The sequence below is a fragment of the Vipera berus genome (genome assembly GCF_964194415.1).
Source record: "Vipera berus genome assembly, chromosome: Z".
Classification (NCBI taxonomy): domain Eukaryota; kingdom Metazoa; phylum Chordata; class Lepidosauria; order Squamata; family Viperidae; genus Vipera; species Vipera berus.
In genome coordinates, this window is record NC_138205.1 from 13952767 (window position 1) to 13973732 (window position 20966).

The 20966-nt window shown below is 45.3% G+C and overlaps 1 protein-coding gene across 5 annotated transcripts in view; it reads right to left on the bottom strand.

Annotated features, from left to right (window-relative positions):
* Positions 1-20537, bottom strand: part of LOC308679126 (histone acetyltransferase KAT8) — a 28670-nt gene extending 8133 nt beyond the window's left edge. Inside the window, exons 1-12 of one of the 5 annotated variants that reach the window (XR_014028704.1) lie at positions 20169-20537; positions 16700-16774; positions 15604-15779; positions 14645-14698; positions 14138-14302; positions 13265-13354; positions 9948-10088; positions 7971-8064; positions 7082-7232; positions 6340-6494; positions 2175-2426; positions 793-1137 (exon numbers count right to left, since the gene is read on the bottom strand). Coding sequence is in view for 2 of the 5 variants with exons in the window: in XM_081346396.1 (XP_081202522.1) it covers positions 2362-2426; positions 6340-6494; positions 7082-7232; positions 7971-8064; positions 9948-10088; positions 13265-13354; positions 14138-14302; positions 14645-14698; positions 15604-15779; positions 16700-16774; positions 20169-20433 (1431 nt within the window). In the remaining 3 variants the exon portion in view is untranslated. Of the gene's footprint in view, positions 1-792; positions 2427-6339; positions 6495-7081; positions 7233-7970; positions 8065-9947; positions 10089-13264; positions 13355-14137; positions 14303-14644; positions 14699-15603; positions 15780-16699; positions 16775-20168 lie in introns of those variants that run through there. The other 4 variants (XR_014028705.1, XR_014028703.1, XM_081346396.1 and 1 more) reach the window with 4 other exon arrangements.
* Between the last annotated feature and the right edge of the window lie 429 nt (positions 20538-20966).

Here is a 20966-nt window from a genome sequence, read left to right on the forward strand (position 1 = left end):
ACGCTAACACGGCTTTTATTTATTACCCAAGGGAAGCTTTGTGGACTTGTTTATCTCACAAGAAACGTCAAGGTGGAACTAGAGAAAATGTACAGGTTGCGAAGCAGTTTGCTTATGAGCATTAAGATACACAGGTAGAGTTCTCCCAAAGGCATGCAGGAAGTAAGATGCCAAACTGCCAGGATCTGTATTGTCCACAGCTGAGCATAATGACTCAAGCAATTGATCTTGTCACGTGAGCTGTACAATGAATACTGGGCATGAGTTGGCCTTATACAAAACTGTCACCAGACCCAAGCTAATCAAGAAAAACAAGCCAGTCACATTTGGCAAGTGAGATTCATTAAGGTTGACGGTTAGGACAATTAATATCTTGGCATGCTGCTGTTTAGTCAAACCTTGTGAAAATGAGGAAGAGATGCATTAGTAAAACCCCTTCACAACAGAGTAACAAGTGATAGCTACCTGCTATGAAAAGGACAGAGTTTCCGTGACCTAAGCTTATTGATACAAAGCGGTCTTCATTTCCTGCTATAGGACAGTTCCTCTTCAGAAGGACCTTTTCTCTAGTTTTCCTTGCCCAGGGTTGTTCCTTGTCATTTACAGGTCCCCCCCCCGCCCCCCCCACTGTGCCACCATTAAAGAGCAGCTACAATTCCGGCAAATCAGTCATAAAATGGCACAGTACTTGTGTTATGTTTTTTTTATTAAAATATTTCTTAAGCAGAACACACTATATATATATATATATATATATATATATATATATATATATATATATATATATATATATATATATATATATATATGGGGTATACACATTAAAAACTACAGCAACTCTGTGAATAGATGTTTCTACCCAAGACATCCACCGCAAGCTTCAGGGTCCCTCCTGAAATCATTCTCCCCAACGATGAAAGTATGCAAGGACCTCGGCGGAAACCGGAGGCATAAATGGCAACAGGTTTTTCTCTTCGGTCCGCTTGGTCGCTTCAAGAGACTTTTGACTCTCCAGGAAAAGTCCCTTCTCATTTGATCACCACCAAACGCGGTTCACGCAACGGATGGGGAAATATCAAGCAATTCTACAATATCCTTGTAGTCACGTTTTCTCCAATCTGGAGCTCGTCGATTCATCTGGGTAAAGGCTGTCTTTTAGAAGGGCAACTAAGTTAAAAGCATGTTTCTCCCCCCCCCCCCCTATTCTTGTTCAGTGTTTTGTTCCTAGAAAGAACCATTTGCTTTGAGGCACTGTAAAAGGATTTGGTAAATTCCTTTTAGTTACATCAAATAAGCCAACATTGCACTATGGAACAGCCTTGGAAGTGATTCATAGGACTTTTATATGTGCCTATTTCCATTTTTTTCTTTTTCCTGAGTCTTAACACCCAAATCCTGACTCTCGTGCTACTGGCTACCAAGCATTGTAACTCTTAATACATATTATATTTTTTTTTGTCGGCATTGACCTTAATGTTGACTGTGGAGCAAGTGATACTACTTGAAATCGTTCTCTCCCTCTTTCCCCACTTAGCTAATAGCCATGCGACAGTGGAAGGATTCAAGCTACTTATCTAGTGTAACTAAAAACACGTATGAGCTTTGACAGAATGAATGTACAAACTACTTGCCTCCCTTTGAAGATATTGAGAGCGACAACAGATCTACCAAGAGAGAATTTTTCTCAAGAATTACAGAAGACAAAGAGATTTTTTTCTTCTTCTTCAAAATTCTGAACAAGGCTGACTGTTCAATATTTTAATAAGTTGGAGATCTCTCTTGGAGACGTCAATCTTCCTTCTTACGATAATCAATAATCTAGTTTTCAGTATTACCGATAGTAATCGTTGCCTCCAACGTTTGTTGACTATGCGCTCCTCAAATAGCCAATCCCTGTGTTTTATTTACCGCTCGGATCTTGTTCTACCACAATTCTCCCATTTTTAACGGCCTGCTTGATTCTGGGATTAGTAATATCCCAAAGTCAGTCAGAACTGTCAATTAGAAATAATAAAATGATTTATCTGCTCCTTTTATGATACAAATGAAGACACCAGCCCTGACTTACGAAGACACCAAGTTTGGAAAGAAAGAAAGTTCTACATCGAACAACAGAATGAAAAAAGGGGGGGGGGGCGGGGATAAATAAGTAGTCTTCATTCAAATGAACCCACCTGGGCAGAGTTGCTGCAAACTCAAAAACACCTGTTTTCAGGTTTTTCTCATAACCCCAAGCCACCTGTTCCACGTATGCCTTTTCAGTACAAGACCGACTGCCATGTTAAATTGGTGAACATCTTCCAAAATAAAAAAAGCAGACGTGAAGACAAACCCTTTCGGTTTTTCAAGTCAGTTTTTCCTTCACTTCTTGGAAATCTTGGCTTGCTTGTGTTTAGGAGGTGCCCATCTCAGGCAGAGAGAATCCACTGGAGGAAAAAAAAGGGGGGGGGGGGAGAAAGGAAATAAGAAAACTTAATGCAGGGGTGTCAAACTCACATTTCACTGAGGGCCGCATCAGCATTGCGGTTGCCCTCAAGGGGCCGGGTGGGTATGGCCAGGGTGGGCATGGCCTACTGGGTGGGCGTGGCTAGAGTGCGTATGGCCTACTGGGTAGGCGTGGCCAGCTCTACATCGTTGGCATCAAGGGTGCCTATGGGGGCCTGGGCAGGAGTGGGACAGATCTGAGGGTCTCTGGCAGAAGGAGGGTCTCTGGGCCAGGGCCAAGGCCAAGGCAGTGGGGGCCGTTCCCTCCCTGTTTCCAGGATGGCTTCGCGGGCCGCATGAAACCACTTCGCGGGCCGGATCTGGCCCCCGGGCCTTGTGTTTGACATGTCTGACTTAATGGGTCTGAACAGGTAAGTGGAAAAGGGCAGAGGAGTCAAACAAAAGTCCATCGCTATTTCAAATATAATGGGCATGGATGTCCTTTCTGAGTATGCTGACGAAAATTCAACAGGCTAATCAAATTGAGTATTAGAGAAAGCGTAAGACATACCACCCTGAGTAAAATTATGCCTCGGACTAGTAACAGCAAACACAAATGCAGGTGCATCCTTTACTGACAAGCATTCATTTAGGGCAGGGGTAGGCAATCTTGGCTCTTTTATGACTCATGGACTTCAACTCCCAGAATTTCTGGGAGTTGAAGTCCATGAGTCATAAAAGAGCCGAGGTTGCCTACCCCTGATTTAGGGACTGTTTGAAGTTACAACATTATTTTAAAAAAAGACTGACTTACTTATTTTTCACACGTACAAGCGTTGCAGCATCCCACAAGGTCACGGGAACAAAATTTGGGTGCCTGGCAACTGGTTCATATTTATGACGGTTGTGGTATATACCTTTTGCGACCTTCTAACAAGCAAAGTCAACGAGGAAGACAGATTCGCTTAACAGCTGCGGCAAGAAAAGTTGCAAAATGAAGCAAAACCCACTTAACTTGTCTCGGGCTCAATTATGGTCATAAGTTGAGGACTACCTGCAAGTGCCATGGCAGATTCATTTTAGATTTAAGAGGCCCTCCTGGCCATTCAGGCCACCGTACAAGAGTTTATGCCTTGTTTGTACCAGCTTCACAACCCTTGTGCTCCTCCCAAGAGGCAGCTCCTGACTGAGCTGCTTCTTGGGAAAGGAAAGAGAACTGGGAGGGGGTCCAAATAATCTCCCTGCAGCTCCTGTTACACAAATGACATATACCGCAATGTCATCCGCTCCCTGGGGAGAAAATAACAATGCCTCTTTCAGCAAAAATCTGCAAAATCTGACTTCTTCCCACTCTTAGTAGATACCGGGCACGGTTGCCAATAAATGGTAAGCGAGTTATTTGGCTTAAATGAGGAAACGGCTTTATAGCATGGCGAAGAGCCATTTCGCAGTGGCTCAGTGGGTTAGGACGCTGAGCTTGTCGATCAGAAGGTCGGCAGTTTGGCAGGTCGAATCCCGAGTGCCGCGTAACAGAGTGAGCGCCTGTTACTCGTCCCAGCTTCTGCCCACCTAGCAGTTTGAAAGCACGTAAAAATGCAAGTAGAAAAATAGGGACCACTCCGGTGGGAAGGTAACAGCGTTCCGTGCGCCTTTGGCGTCTAGTCATGCCGGCCACATGACCACGGAGACGTCCTCAGACAAGCGCTGGCTCTTCGGCTTTGAAACGGAGATGAGCACCGGCCCCTAGAGTTGGAAACGACTAGCACTCATGTGTGGGGGAAACTTTACCTTTACTTGTATTATGCAGAGATTTCAGTTTATTTGGTGTTTATATTATACCGCAGCTTGGTGCTGCCAAACAGGAAAGATCCAGTCTGCACAAACTGCAGTGGTATAAAGCGAGACAAGGTTAGATAAACATCCAGCCATGGCTGGAAACTTTTCACAAGAACTGCATGCAATGAGTACATGCCATCTGCTGAATGAGTTATGTCCCACCAAATATCCAAAGGTACGCTTTTTTCTAGGCCACTGTGTTTTTCCTTGAGGAGGATGGGTGGAGGCAAACGCTTTCTGCCGAAAACAATCTCACTCTGTGAATGAACATCGCTTGCAATGCGCTTCACATGAAAGCTTAGCATTCTTTCAGCACCTCTTCTGCAATTCCGATACGGTAAACTGAATAACCCTAACCCCGGCTATCTTATGGGAGTTAAGTATTAACTGCCCGGGCTACTAGAGGGGAAATGAAACCAGTTGCTTAGGAGACTTTTAACGGTTTGAAGTCCATTCCTTGGAATTAATCCAAGAATGTCAGTTTAGTTGGGATTAAAGGGCACAGCAAAGACTGGAAAGCAGTTCCACGGATCGGGAAAACTAAAAGGACACGACTAGGAGCTAGCAGCCTTGTAGGCAATACCTTGAGGAGAGTCCCCATTAGACACGCAGGTGAAGAATAAAACATAGAACTGCAGAGTTGGAAGGGACCTTGGAGGTCTTCCAATCCAACTGCCTGCTCAAGCAGGAGACTCTATACCAGGGATAGGCAACCTCGGCTCTTTTATGACTCATGGACTTCAACTCCCAGAATTCCTGAGCCAGCCATGCTGAGGGGAAAGGGAGAGGTTTCCAAGCTGAGCCATGCTGGCTCAGGAATTCTGGGAGTTGAAGTCCACGAGTCATAAAAGAGCCAAGGTTGCCTACCCCTGGACTATACCATTCCAGACAAGGGGGTGTCAAGAGCTACTACTGCTAAGCAATGCAATCATTAAGTGAGTTGTGCCCATTTTTACGACCGTTCTACCACAGCCATTAAGCAAATCACACGGACATTAACCATAACCAGCTTCCTCCATTGACTTAGATTTTGGAAACCACCAGGGCAAAGTCACAAATGGCAATCACACAACCCTTGGACATTGCAATTCTCATGAATACATACTGGTTGCCAAGTGCCCAAATTTTGATTACAGGGACCACAGGGAGAACTGCAATGGTCACAAGTGTGAGGACTGGTCATAAGTCACTTTTTTCAGCACTGTGGTAACTTTGAATGGGCATTAAATGAATGATCATAAGTTTAGGGCTTAAAGAGATCACTCTCAAAAACTTTAGAGCACCCTAAGATCAGGAAAAACTACAGGCAGCCCTCGACCGACGACCACAATTGAGCCCAAAATTTCTGCAAGACATTTGTTAGGGTGAGTTTTGCCCCTTTTTTGCCAGAGTTGTTAAGTGAAATCACTGCAGTTGATAAGTTAGCAACCAGGCTGTTAAGTGACTCTGGCTTCCCCACTGACTTTGCTTGTCGGAAGGTTACCGAAAGTGACCTTGGGACACAGAATGGTCATAAACATGAATTTCGATCACGTGACCAGGGGGAACGCTGCAAAGGTGGTTACTGTGAAAAAATGGTCATAAATCACATTTTTCAGTGCCGTCGTAACTTTGAATGGTCACTAAATGAAGTGTTGGTGAGGACTACACGTATATGTCTCAGAGGAAAACACGACGTATCCACACCCATGCCAGAAAGCTAAAAGACAGAAAACAGCATGCATGAGAATAGTTAAAACCGGGAAACAACAGATGGTGACATGTGGCATTAAAAAGGAAGTCAGCTAGAGACAATGCAGTTATTGTTAAGAACTGCATAGAAAAAAGGAAGAAAAAAAAAAAGGTTGGGGACTGCGGGCCAAGGAGCTAAACCTAGCAAATTTAACAATCTGGCGGGAGTTGATTTCAGTTCTGCTGTCACTGCAAATCTGGAAATTGTACATGGGCAAAGGGAGAGAGAGGAGGTGGAGCACCACGTTAAACAAGCCCATGCAGAACTAAAGCTGCAAATCAGACTTTTTGAGAGCAGGATTAACCACTAGTGCATCCCGCCCACCATTTCCCCCCGTTCAGCGGTACCTGTGATAGGCGGCTTCTTATACTGAGCGCTTTTGAGATGCTCCTCCACCAACTTGGGAGTGACACAGATGACATGCTGCCCCTTCCAATACTTGACCATGTTCAGGGACTGCAAGGTGCTGATGATGTCATTCTGCGTGATGCTCGTCATCTGGCTGTGCCAAGGGAAACAACAACATGCGCAACATCAGCTGGAACAACTACAAGATAAGGGGGGAGGTCAGGAGTCCTTTCAAATAGGCCTCATCGCGCTCAATCAAGGCTGCTCCACCGTCAAATGCCACAGAAGGGCAAACACAGTCCTCCCTTGGCACCAGCCTCGCTTACTGTACGGCGTCCTCGGCTTGCGACCAGCATTTCCATTGCTAAGCAAGGCAGCGGTTAAGTGAGCCGTGCTCAATTTTGTGACTTTTACCGTGGCGGTTAAGTGAATCACTGCAACGGGTAAGTGAACCACGTGGTCGTTAAGCGAATCTGGCTTTTCCCCATTGACTTTGCTGGCTGGAATGTTTACAATGTCAGTATATTGCCCCCCCCCCAACAATCTAGGATCTCATTTTACCGACCTCGGAAGGAAGGAAGGTTGAGTCAACCTTGAGGCCTCCCCCCCCTTTTCAGGATCGAACTCCAGGCTGTGAGCAGTTAGCCTGCAATACTGCACCTTAACCACTATGCCGCAAGGGCTTTTTATTTACATTTTACAAAGAGTTCTAAACTGACTAGTAGTCAGATCTCTTCTTACCTGAGATCCTTGATGGAAAGTGTGCCTCGGAAATCCCGAAGGATCTCTAGTAACACCCACGACCAATAGCTACGGTAGCTCAGCTTGCCGAGGTCCGAAAGGGGCTTCTCGGGGGATCCCACTGTGCTTTCAAGTTTGGAGAGCTCATAGCCTGGGGAAGAAGAGATCCGAAGTCAAGGCCTCAAAAGCATCTCGGTTCAGAATCCAGGCATTTCGAGGGCAAGGAAACGCTCAGGCCCAATCAAACTCACACTTTTTAAAAATAAAGTGACTTCAAAACGGAAGGACTAAATATTTAGCACCGTGACTCTGGATGAGGAATTCTGGGAGTTGAAGTCCACAAGTCATAAAAGGGCCAGGTCTGAAGACCCCCTGCCCTAAAGCGATCAGGATAGCAGGGGTGTTACAAAGGGGAGGAGGAGGTAGGGCAGATGCAACAGAAGTTAACTTGTCACCAGGGGGGACAATAGATCTACCTACAAATCCAACACTGGGAAGCAATTAAGAGACTGATGAGCTTGTCGATCAGAAGGTCGGCAGTTTGGCGGGTCGAATCCCAAGTGCCGCGTAACAGAGTGAGCGCCTGTTACTCATCCCAGCTTCTGCCCACCTAGCAGTTCGAAAGCACGTAAAAATGCAAGTAGAAAAATAGGGACCACTACGGTGGGAAGGTAACAGCGTTCCGTGCGCCTTTGGCTTCTAGTCATGTTGGCCACATGACCACTGAGACATCCTCGGACAAGCGCTGGCTCTTCGGCTTTGAAACAGAGATGAGCACCGGCCCCTAGAGTTGGAAACGACTAGCACGCATGTGCGGGGGAACCTTTACCTTTACCTAATCAACTCTGCAACTCGTTTTTATCGTTCACGGCTAAGAAAACAAGCTTACTGAATGCAATGAGGAATTTCCCATAACCCCGTCTCTGGTAAGGGGGCAAGGTTAGAATACAAGCGACGTTATTTCCGTCTGGGGATTCCTTTTCCTAGAAGGGAAGAGAAATCACAGGAGTCAGGTAAACGATGTTATGAAATCTAGCCTTAAGCAGAGAAATCAACCTCCAGAAAAATCATATTTCTTTAAAAAGTAGTCACCAATTGTACCCATTATATCTGGCAACCCTAAGGATAACTTTGGAGAAAAGCATGTTCCGCTGTAATGGATTAAAATCCATGCTTGCTCTCTCCTGCTGCAAACTCTCTAAGCTGATCTGGATACCGATTTATTTATCACCTTCCTTCCTCAATATATCTTTTTAAATTACTGATTACATGCACACTCCATTGATCCTCCAAAAGCTCAAGGTAGTCGGCCTATCAAGTTCTTTTTCAATTTAATTCTAAGAGCAAGCTATGGCCATCGGGCTTTTCAGACTCACAGTGATTGACCCTGCATAATTCTAGGATTGTGTGTCCAATTCTTCACACAGATTTTTGTTACGGAGTCTGCTTTTTATATTACGCTGAATTTTCACTGCAATAAAATTTCCCTTATGTCTGTGGTTAAAGTTTTCCAAGTGCGGTATTGCAGATTTCAGAGGAAACCAGACACGCCAAGATCTCTCTCTCTCTCTCTCTCTCTCTCTCTCTCTCTCTCTCTCACACACACACACACACACACACACACAGAGAGAGAGAGAGTGATTAATTTCGTTTTCTCTCTTTCCCTGTCATGTTTCTTAAACTATATTTTCTCCTAAGTTTTTTCTTACCAGGCACTAATTTTAAACACACAGAAATAAGATTCTAAGTGCTCACCTGGGATGCTCATAAAACTAAAACTCTTAATTTGGAAGATGTGCTGAATTATTTGGACCAGCCGTGGTTCCGTAGAACTGAAAGCCAGAACACTCGGATAATTGAATACAAAATAAGACATAGATGGAGTGAATAGGACCAGTATACATGGCCTCTCTTGTAAAAACCTCTGATCTTCATATGGCCCTGATCTTCTAGAGCAGGGGTAGGCATTCCTGCTGACTCAGGAATTCTGGGAGTTGAAGTCCATGAGTCATAAAAGAGCCGAGGTTGCCTATCCCCGTTCTAGACTCTTTCCTTCTCTCCTTCCCCATAACCACTCCTGATGTTCCTGTGGACTTCTTGTCCCTCCCAGTCTTCCTAGGGCCTTCTCTCAACCATCACCACTGTTCTCCTTGACTTTTTCCCCCCCGTTCACATCTATCCCAAAGCACCTGTGCTTAAAGCAACTGTGTTTTAGTCCACAGGACAAAAGACCCCAAAGAGCCCCCATGTCAGGGAACTGAGCAGCAGTTAGGCCCGGGATATTTGCAGGACCATCTGCTACCGGGAACGAATTCCCATCGCCCAGTACGCTCACACAGAGAAGGCCTCTTCAGGGTACCGTCGGCTAGACAATGTCGCCTTGCGACCCCCAGGGGAAGAGCCTTCTCTGTGGGAGCGCCAGCCCTATGGAACCAGCTCCCCCCTGAGCTTCGGATGGCCCAAGATCTCCAGTCCTTTCGCCGTGGCCTCAAAACACTCCTTTTCCACCTGGCTGACCTGGACTGACAGGCATTTTAATTATGTTTACAACTCTAACTCTATTCTTTAATTTATTTTGATTTATTTCAAATTTTTATTTTTAATTTACTGTACAGAGACCTTTAAGTTCTGTTGTTGTTAGCCGCCCTGAGTCCCTCGGGAGATAGGGCGGGATATAAATCCCATTAATAAATAAATAATAAATAAATAAATGGAGTCAAAGACGCTGACACAAATGTAGAGACACGAAGCACCTAAAACCAGGAGCGCGCAAAATATTTTGCACAGCCGTAGAATTCATCCACTTGTTAGATCACAAAGCTAGTTACAATTCATTCTCCATTCCGTGAACACCAGCAGTCAGTACCTTGGAAAAATAGCCAACAATATGGGCTCCTTGCCTGTCCACCTCGGTAAGGATGTAGAAGACAAAGGGCTCCACGTCAAAGTAGAGGGTCTTATGATCCAGGAATAGTTTGGCCAAAAGACACAAATTCTGGCAATAAATCTGGGGAGAAAAAGGGAGCAATAAGGACATAGGCTTCAGACAAAAAAAAGTGAAATCCAGGAGCAAAGAGGAGAAAGATGAGTGTTGGCTCATTCCTTATTGAAACAAACAAAAAAGTGTCTCTGAGGTAAACTTTCTAAAAGAAGAGAATTTCATTCACGCCTACAGCTTATCTAAAATTAAAATTTGGCTTTCTAGAGTGTGATGTGCAGGTTCTGAGGTTTTGCTGGTTAAAAAAATTCAGGTATCTCCAACTTGTTCAAAAAGCCAAGAATGCATGTAAGAAAAATGAAACTTTTGTGTAAGGTTCCTTCTTTTGAACCTCACAAATAGGTATCTGTAAACTCAATTTGAGCCAGGCCTATCTGGGCCATTCTGTGAGCAGCCTGACAGTCTTCAACCTTGGCAAGTTGAAGATGTATGGACTTCAACTCCCAGAATTCCTCAGCCAGCTTTGGGGAATTTTGGGAGTTGAAGTCCACACATCTTCAACTTGCCAAGGTTGAGAAGCATTGATCTACAGCAGGGGTCTTCAAACTTGGCCCTTTTATGACTTGTGGACTTCAACTCCCAGAATTCCTCAGCTAGCGTGCCTGGCTTAGGAATTCTGGGAGTTGAAATCCACAAGTTATAAAAGGGCCATGTTTGAACACCCCTGCCCTACACCATTTCAGACAAATGGTTGTCCGATATTTTCTTAAAAACTTCCAGTTTTGGAGCAGCCTCAACGTCTGGTGGCAAGTTGTTCCACTGGTTAATTGTTCTCGCTGTCAGGAAGTTTCTCTTTAGTTCTAGGATGCTTCTCTCCTTGAATCGTTTCCATCCGTTGCTTCTTGTCCTGCCTTCAGGTGCTTCAAGTCATAAAAGGGCCAAGTTTGAAGACCCCTGTTTTACAGTGTCTCATACATTCCATAACTTCCTGATTGGTCTTCTCAAAATTTAGATGCAACCAGTTCTTATGACTTTTTTCTGCAGTAATAGTTCAATAGAAGAGCCTTCATGTCAGGGAATTAAGCAGCCAGTGTGCAAATGGAGTCAAAGACGCTGGTTTGTAATGTTATATAAATAAATATATTTTACATTTATATTTACAGCAGACAAGATAAGACAGGTACACACTAAGATGGTGAGGTAAATCATGAGGTAAATCACAGAACAGCATACAGAGCACACAGAAGAAAAAGGGAAACACCCCCTTCTCACGCAGCAACCAATCATAACATAGATTGCCTCATGCAGGAGCCCGCACTCTCCAATCAATCAACTGCAACTGTGTGTTCTGGCCCATTATACACTTTACTGTTCCAGCTATTAAAATGAAATACCTTAAAACTCCATATTACTGTTCACGCTTAAGATTGCCCTTCCCTAACCTGTCACCCTTTAGCTAGTACGTGTTGCCAAATTTATATCAACTCTTAGCACCTACATGGACCTTTTCCATCTGTCCCCCGACTGGTCCTTCAGGACTTCCAATGGTGCAGATATCACCACTGTAACAGACCCTCCATCTTCCTGAAGTTCGTCTCTCTCTCTTGCCTTCCATCTTTCCCAGCGTCAGAGCCTTCTCCACATTGTCGTCGTTTACATATAATGTCTGAAGCAGGGTAATTTGAGCTTGGCCATTTTGAGTGACAACCCTGGGTTTATTTGCTCAATGAGTCATTTGCTTCTTTTAGATACATCCTTTAGACATTCTGGACAACTCCCCAAAAATGTTTTTGTTAGTACCGTCCTAAAGATGCCTTTTCACCAGACAATTGAATTTTTGTTTTCCTTCGAAGATGTTTTCCTTCTCATCCAGGAAGCTTCAGCACGTGTAAAAAAAAAAGCTGGGGCAGGGTTGGAGAGTTGAGTGCGCGCCACGCACCCCTTACTTTAGGACTGCGGCAGCCAGGTCGCTTGTACGCTTGTGGCCAGATGCCACGTGGCACATTGTGCCAGTGGCACTGCTTGCGGCAAGCTTTGTGGCGCATCGCACCATGGTGTGTGAGCAGTGGCACTGGCGCGACACGCGGCCTCCTGCCACGAGTGGCGGGACTGGTGCAATGTCTGTGTCCAGCCATGAGCAGCAGAACTCAGGCTGTAATGCAACAGGTGTTGGGGCATGAGAGGCCTGGCTGCAGCGGTCCTAAGTGGGTGCCGTGTGCGTGGGGCAGCCCCGCCCCCCACCCCTGCCCTAGCTTGATTTTTATGTGTGCGCCTCGCCCCAAAACTAGGGTTTATTTTGGGGATAGGGCTTATATTAGGCGCAAACGTAAAAATCAAGCTAGGGCTTATTTTTCAGGGAAACACGGTATGACCTGGATCAGGGGTCCTCAAGCTTGGCAACTTTAAGACTTGTGGACTTCAAGTCCCAGAATTCCAGCTTTGCTGGCTGAGGAATTCTGGGAATTGAAGTCCAGAAGTCTTAAAGTTGCCAAGCTTGAGGACCCCTGACCTGGATGATTGAGAATCTCTATAGACTTGTTGGCACCGTGTTCCGTGTAATTTACCTTCTTTGATATAGCTATTTCTATATCAAAAGATTGAAGATTCGAGGCTCTTGGCCCACACAAACTTTATCTGCACAGAGGTAGTCTTCAACTTACAACAGCTCATTTAGTGACCATTCAAAGTTACAATTAAAGATTGATTTATTACCATTTTTCACACTTAACGACCATTGCAGCAACCCTGTGGTCACATGATCAAAATTCAGATTTTTGGTAACTGATTCATATTTAGGACAATTGCAGTGTCCCTCCGGGTCAACTTTTGCAACCTTCTGACAAGCCAAGTCAAGGGAGAAACCAGATTCACTTAAAGACCAAGTTGTTAACAACTGCAATTCACTTACTAACTGGAGCAAGCAAGGTATAAAATTCACTTTCACAACTGTCATTCAGCAGCAGAAACGTTGGGCTCAACTGTGGTCGTAAGCTGAGGACTACCTGTATAGGTCGGCTTATTCAAAAGCAACTTGCAAATGTGGGGAGAAGTAAAATTATATAGTAGGTAATGACTGTTTATGACTATGCTGAGTGACTGACTTTCTATCTGAAGAACCAGATTTTCCAAACAGTGAAGTTGGCAAATGCCAAGTTCCCAAAATAGCAAACTTGCTGCCTAGACCACAAAAAATGGACACAGGAACAGCTAATGCTAGAAAGCCCGGAGCTGATGTGGGCTCTTACCTTATGATCTTTGCCATCCACCTCATATACCGAGATGTTGTTTTTGCGGTAGATTTCTTTCCCTGGTGGTTGTCGCCACTGACACTGGCCCTGGAGCAACGATAAGAAGATTGATGGGTACCAAAAATGACAGGCATCTTTTTTTTTTTCTTCCTCTGAGGAATTCCACCTACGAACCTGTTCAATGCACCTTTTGCATCTATTTGCCTTTGACCTGATTATTTTTCTCCAGTTTCATTTTAGCATTGTTTGTTTAGATTTTTCCAGTTGGCAACATTGAAAATACCGAAATTAAATACAGGTATTCCTCAACTTCATTTAGTAATCCTCAAATCCTCAACTTCATCAAGTTCATTTAGTGACTGCTCAAAGTTACAAAGGCACTGGGAAAAAGTGACTTCAAGATTATTCTTCACATTTACGATCACTGCAGCATCCCCATGGTCATGTGGTCCAAAATTCAGCCACTTGGCAACTGGCTCATATTTATGACAGTTGCTGTGTCCTGGCATCCCATGATCACCTTTTGCAACTTTCTGGCAAGCAGTCAACAATGGGGAAGCGGGATTTGTTAACAACCAATTGCTACTGCAGCAACTGCAGTGGTTCACTTAACAACTTGGAAAGGTCGTAAAATGGGGCAAAATTCATTGAACAAAAGTCTCGCTTAGTGACAGAAATTTTGGTCTCCACTGCGATTGTAAGTCGAGTATATGTATAGAAGTTCAAATATACTGATATGCACTGATCCCGATGCCATTTTCTCTTTTTGATAGTGTTTCATTCCACCTACAGGCTCTCTGGCGCTTAATTCTCTCCCACCCCAACCTTCCCTAGCCCGGCCCCCTGGCAACTATCCTCCCCCTTGCGTACAAGGTGATAGCGGTAAGTCTTCTCAAACTTCATATACTTGAGGCAGTATTCGCAGATCCACAACTTGGGCTGCTTCCCGTAGTCTTCTGGGAATGGTGAGAAATACCAAGCGTCAATCTCATAGTTCCCGATATGGATTTTGTCCACATATTTCACTTTGGTGATCTGAGAGGGAGACGAAAGTAAGCGGTGTCCTACAAGCACGGTAATAGCAATAGCACTTAGACTTATATACCGCTTCATCGTTTTTACAGCCATCTCTAAGCGGTTTTACAGAGTCAGCCTATTGCCCCCAAACAATCTGGGTCCTCATTTCACCGACCTCGGAAGGATGGAAGGCTGAGTCAACCTTGAGCCAGTCAGGATCAAACTGCTGGCAGTCGGCAGAGTTAGCCTGCAATACTACATTCCGACCGCTGTACCACTATGGCTCGTAATACTGCCTTTTCCAAAACTCTTCAGATTTTAAGCCAGACACAGCTAGGCCAGGTATGGATAAACACTCACTGCTTCATGTTCCTTCTCCAACGCTGCTGTGGTAGGATCCATCTCAGCATACGTCTGTGGTGGGGGAAAAAGCCCAATCGTGTGAGTAACGGCAAGCATTTCCTGGAAAAGCCACCTTCTCCTGCCAGTGTTAAGGGTAGCAATAGCACCAAAAATGCAATAGGATACTGGCAGTCCTTACCTGGCTCTTCGAGCTTTCCGTCCCAGGCTGAGAGTTTTAACTGGGGTTTTTTATTTCTTCAGGGATTTAATTTAATCTTTTTAATTGTTTTTAATTTTTGTATTGTTGTTTTAAGTACCCTGTAAACCGCCCCGAGTCCTACGGGAAAGGGAGGTATATAAATTCAATAAAATTCAAATTCAAATTCACTTACAGCAGTTCATTTAATGATTGCTCAAAGTTACAACGGCATTCAATAATTTATGATTATTCTTCACCTTTGCCACCACTGAAGCATCTCCGGAGTCGTGTGATCAAAAGACGCTTAGCAACTGACCAGCAAAGCCAAGGCAGAAGCCAGGTTCACTTAATAGCCGTGTTACTAACTTAAGAACTGCAGTGGTTCACTTAACAACTGTGACAGGAAAGGTTGTAAAATGAAGCAACGTTCATTTAACTGTCTCGGCAACAGAAATTTTGGGCTCAATTGTGCTCATAAGTTGAGGACTACCTATACTGTTGTTGGTTTTTTTCCCTCCCCACCTCTGGAATGGATACAGGCTGTCCTCAAGATACGACCATTCATTTGGCAACCACCGCTTCTCCACTGCCTGAGGCACCCCATGCTCACACAATGACTGCAACGTGGAGAGCTGGGATTGCAAGTGTGCCTTGTTTAGTGAGAGCAACAATTTAATGAGGGTAATAATGGGCTCAACTATGGTTGTGAGTTCAGGACTACCTGTGTTTGGCGGCATAGAACAATTCTGCCTTCCCAGCCCCCTGTCCCTTGCATCACCTTTTGGACATGGTTGATTTCATCATGTTTGCGCTTCTGATTGCGCGTGATTTTGCGCTCGGGCTGCTCGGAAAGTTCATTCATGTATTGATCGGTGTTCTTCTGCACAGCATCTTTGACTGTCTTGGTGAGGGCCAGGCGGTTCTTATCCACCCACTCATCCAGACGTCGGTTGACTGTGAGAGCCAAAGGAGAGTTAGGATCACAGAAATTTCACCATTCCCCCCCCTCCCCTCAGCCATCCCACATAAAATGTTCTTTAGCTAGAAATTGAAATATGGAAACAAGAAAGTCAATCCACTCTGCCTTGCTCTACTCTGTGGTAAACAGAAGATAGATTGAAATCTACCGACAGACTTCTAGATCAGTGACGTTCAACCTCGGCAACCTTTTAAAGCTTGTGGACTTCAATGCACAGAAGTCCTCGGTCAGCATTAAAGGTTGGACATCCCTGATCTAGATGATCAGCAAAGATTTCTGACTGCCAGTGGTTTATCAATTGCAAACAAAAATCACCACCCCAAACAAAGCTTTGACTGCGTCCCAAGTTGCATACAGCAGCTTCCATCCTAGTACTAGAAAAAAACTAAAACCCTGAATCAACATTAAGCACACTCTTCATCCTGATTGTCACCAATAAACACTCTTTCAGCTTCTTCCCAGAGCTCAATATTGAACTAAAGGCATATAATTTTTGTTCTGCTTCTTTTTCCTTTTTTTCTACACACTGGGATAATTGGCAGTTTGGGTTACAACACACTGTGCTAAGGCACGCTATGATGGTTCTTTACCTAACACTTTATCATTAGTCTGCAGAAAAAAAATACAATCTTACTTAGCATCCTATTTAAAGCTACATCTAAACTAAATCTATGCTCATCTGATCTCAAAATGACCTGATGAAACAATTTATGGAAGACTGCAGGGGGGAAAAAAGCATAGTTATATTTAATTAGATTAATTTAGCTGGTTAGGAATTCAAGAAATTATCATTCCAGGTTATCTGCAGGGCATGAGATTAGGGAAGACTGAACTAGTTAAGACACCTCAAACTTTCTCTTCGCTATACAGATCAGAATCTCAAAACGGCACTTACATCCTACATAGTGAACATAAAATTCCTCTCTGGCTTCTTGTTCGTTGAGCCGAGACTGAATCACCTCTGCAGAATCTGAAGGGGAAGCAACCATTAATCTCGTTAAAGGGCATTTCAGTGATGAAAAGTGAAAAATGTAAGTCAGTAAAAAGACTACGAAACACTTTCTTCTTTCAAAAGGTAAACAAGCTAGCATGGAAGTAACCTATGAAAGTTTAGTTCATTCTTACCAGTGAGGCTTGAACCACAGATGTGGGTCTTGTGTAACTAAGTTCAGGAGTATGAACATATAGAAGTTTCCATTTATTTCTATAATATGTACAAGGATACTTTAGATAAGTGTAACAGAAGAATAATGAGAATGCACACAGTTACTCCATGAATGTTTGGTTACAATTAAATTATATGATATTCAATGGATTACTGTCAGACATGCTAAGAATTACAGCCTTAAATGACTGTATTGAGGCCTGAAGCTAGAAGGATAATCATCAGGCTACTGTATCAATCTAGCTTTGGGTTATCATGTAATAGTTTATAAGAAAAAGATCCGTCCAGTGTGGTTCAAAAAAAAGTGTTACCTGCTTCGGATATGATATATGATAGCTTCCTTCTTCTCCATGGGGAAATGGATGAAATGAAGACACCCAAGCATTTCACAATTATGTGTGGTTCGTATTAATGCTGTGTATTACGCTACACAGGATGAATTTGGCTTTAGCTGTTTTACGGCCTTTTAGCAATAATGAAAATAATTTGAGATGAAAAGTTGTAAATCTATAATTGTCTGTACAAATAATAATTATACAGCGCAAGTGTTGGGAGTTTCAGGACATCTAGTGACAAACGGGCTACTACAGGATTCAGGACCATTGGCTCAGCAACCAGAACCAGCAGCTGCAGGACTAATGAAAGAAAAGGTATCTATCTACCCGTCACAAATATGCAAAGACTGAAAACAGAGAAATAGAAGACAAAATCACCACCAGTCCATTGCAAAAGGCAACATTACTCACAGCAGCTTGCACCCTGCGATGATAACTTTTAGTGCCATCGAACAACATCACCTGCCTAATCCCAGGTCTTTGGGGAGGACTCACAGGCTCAACTTGGATGATTACCTAACGGCCGTGACAGGGGGGGGGCGTTGCACAGGTTCGCCTAGTGCGCCAGTTGCGCCCCTTTTTGGACCCACACCCTCGTCACTTCTCGCCTGGATTACTGCAATGCTCTTTACATGGGGCTGCCCTTGAAGAGCACCCGGAGGCTTCAACCGACCCTCTGGAATGAATTGCCTCTAGAGCTGTGGACGGCCCCTGACCTTCGGCCCTTCCACTGTGACCTGAAGACCTGGCTGTTCCAACAAGCGGGCCTGGACTGACTACGTTTTTTAATTAGGCTTTTTACTGGGTTAAATTGTCTCGTAACTATTGCATCTATTGTTTTTTAAAAAAATTACTTTACGTTTTTTTAATTTTTACGGTTGTGAGCCGCCCTGAGTCCTCAGGGAGAAGGGCGGCATAGAAATTTAATCAAATCAAATCAAATCAACATGAGGACCCAGATTGTTGGGGGCAATAAGCTGACTTTGTAAAAATGCAGCTTGGGGGGGGCGAAAGCCCTAATAAGCAGGCATATACATAAAATGAAGGCTCGCAACTTGGGCGTCCTCCTGGATTCACGACTCAATTTTGAAGACCATATAGGAGCCGTGACCAGGGGGGCTTTTGCCCAGGTTCGCCTGGTGCGCCAGTTGCGACCCTATCTGGACCGAGATGCCCTACGCACAGTCACTCATGCGCTCGTGACCTCCCGTTTAGACTACTGCAACGCTCTCTACATGGGGCTGCCCTTGAGGAGCACTCGGAGGCTTCAGCTGGTGCAGAATGCGGCTGCGCGAGTTGTGATGGGGGTTTCCCGATACTCCCTTGTAACACCTCTACTCCGCAAGCTGCATTGGCTTCCGATTGCCCTCCGGGTGAGATTCAAGGTGCTGGTGATGACCTATAAAGCCCTAAATGGCTTGGGTCCGGGATATCTGAGGGAACACTTGCTGCCGGCATCAAGCTCCCTTCGTCCAGTGCGCTTCCACAGGGTGGGTCTTCTCAGGGTGCCGCCAGTAAGAGATTGCCGGCGGACGACACCCAGGGATAGGGCCTTCTCTGTGGGGGCGCCTGCCCTTTGGAACCAGCTGCCAGTGGAGCTGAGGACTGCCCCCGACCTCCGTTCATTCCGACAGGACCTGAAGACCTGGCTCTTCGAGCTCTATGGCCCAGGCTGAGGATTCTAATTTTAGCTTTAATCTTAATTTTAACTGGGGTTTTACTTATGCAGGGATGAATATAATTTTTTTAAATCTGTTTTTAACTTTTGTATCTTTGTTTTTTAATCACCCTGTAAACCGCCCTGAGTCCTTCGGGAAAGGGCGGTATATAAATGTAATAAAATAAATAAATAAATATTGCTAAGCACATTGATTTGTGCTTTAGATTGTAAGCCGCCCTGAGTCTTCGGAGAAGGGCGGGATATAAATGGGATTAAAATAATAAAAAATAAATAAATCAACATCTGGCTGGCCGGGCAACCAACCATCACGATAATTTCAGAACTCCAAACAGGCAAGCGCCTGCCAAGTAACACCCCAGAATTAACAATTCCCCCCCTTGGGTTTTTTTTTTCTTTCTTTCTTTCTTCCACAACAACCCTGCCGAGGAGGTCGGGCTCCGACAGAACGGCCGGCTCCAAGACGCTTCCATGGACGAGGGTGGACTTAATAATAATAATAATAATATAAAGTTGGAAGGGACCTTGGAGGTCATCTAGTCCAACCCCCTGTTCAGGCAGGAAACCCTATACCATTTCAGGCAAATGGCTGTCCAATCTCTTCTTAAAAACCTCCAGTGTTGGAGCATTCACCTCCTCTGGGGGCAGGTTGTTCCACTGGTTAATTGTTCTAACTGTCAGGAAGTTTCTCCTTAGTTCTAGGTTGCTTCTCTCCTTGACTAGTTTCCATCCGTTGCTTCTTGTCTTGCCTTCAGGTGCTTTGGAGAATAGCTTGACTCCCTCTTCTTTGGGGCAGCCCCTGAGATATTGGAACACTGCTATCATGTCACCCCTCACTCTTCTCTTCCTTAAACTACACATACCCAATTCCAGCAACCGTTCCCTATATGTTTTAGCCTCCAGTCCCCCGATCATCTTTGTTGCTCTTCTCTGTACCCTTTCTAGAGTCTCGACATCTTTTTGACACCGTGGTGACCAAAACTGGATGCAGTATTCCAGGTGTGGCCTTACCAAGGCTTTGTAAAGTGGCATTAGTACTTGAACGTGGCCTTCCCCTGGTCCTGACGGTCGAGCAAGGCGCGCGCGTTTCAACGACGAACGGGGAGCCCCTTTCCGACGCCGAGTACGGACACGGCGCCGAATAACCCGGGGTCGGGGCGAGAGAGGGGGGGGGTGGTCCACTTACGCCACGTTCCGTCCCCTCGCCGACACAGGTAGGTCTCTCCGATCTCCACGCTGACTTCAGCCTCGCGAGAGGGCGGCGACGAGGACGGGCGGCTCTGGTTGCCCAGGCCTCCCGCGCTGCCTTGCCGCGGCGCCTCCTCTTCCTCTCGCCCCCCCGGCCCCAGGCGTCGTGGGTCCGAGCCGGGGGGGCTCCCCCGGCCCCCTCCTCCGCCTTCGTCTGCAGAGGAGGCCGTTTCGCCTCCTCCGGGCCCGGCCGCCGCTGCCATGACAACCGCCACCGCGACAATTCAGGCGCGCTGAAGACGACGGCTCTTTTTTTTTTTCCTTTCTTTCCCCCACCCTCTTCCCACCTTCCAGGCCCAAACCGGAAGTGCTTTCTCTGGGTCATGATGGAGATAAAAAGTTCCCTGCCGAGGCGCGGACGAGTGACGCCACCGAGCCTCGGTCACGTGACGTTACTCGCTCGCTCGCTCGCTCTGCCCCGTGTTGCTGGGAAACTGAGTTCCCTGAGGACTGCCTTATGGCAGGGGTAGGCAAGCTTGGCTCTTTTTAATGACTCGTGGACTTCGACTCCCAGAATTCCTGAGGCAGCCTCAGGAATTCTGGGAGTCGAAGTCCAGGTGTCATTAAAAAAAGAGCCAAGGTTGCCTACCCCTGCCCTATGGACATTCGCAGTCATCCAGGTCATGGTTGTCCCAAAGGTGCTTCCCTCCCCCACTTCCACTCCCCCTCTCAAAAAGGCACCTGGACATTGTTGCCTTCTGAAAAACAAAAGCACTTTGGGGATGAGTTCCCTGAC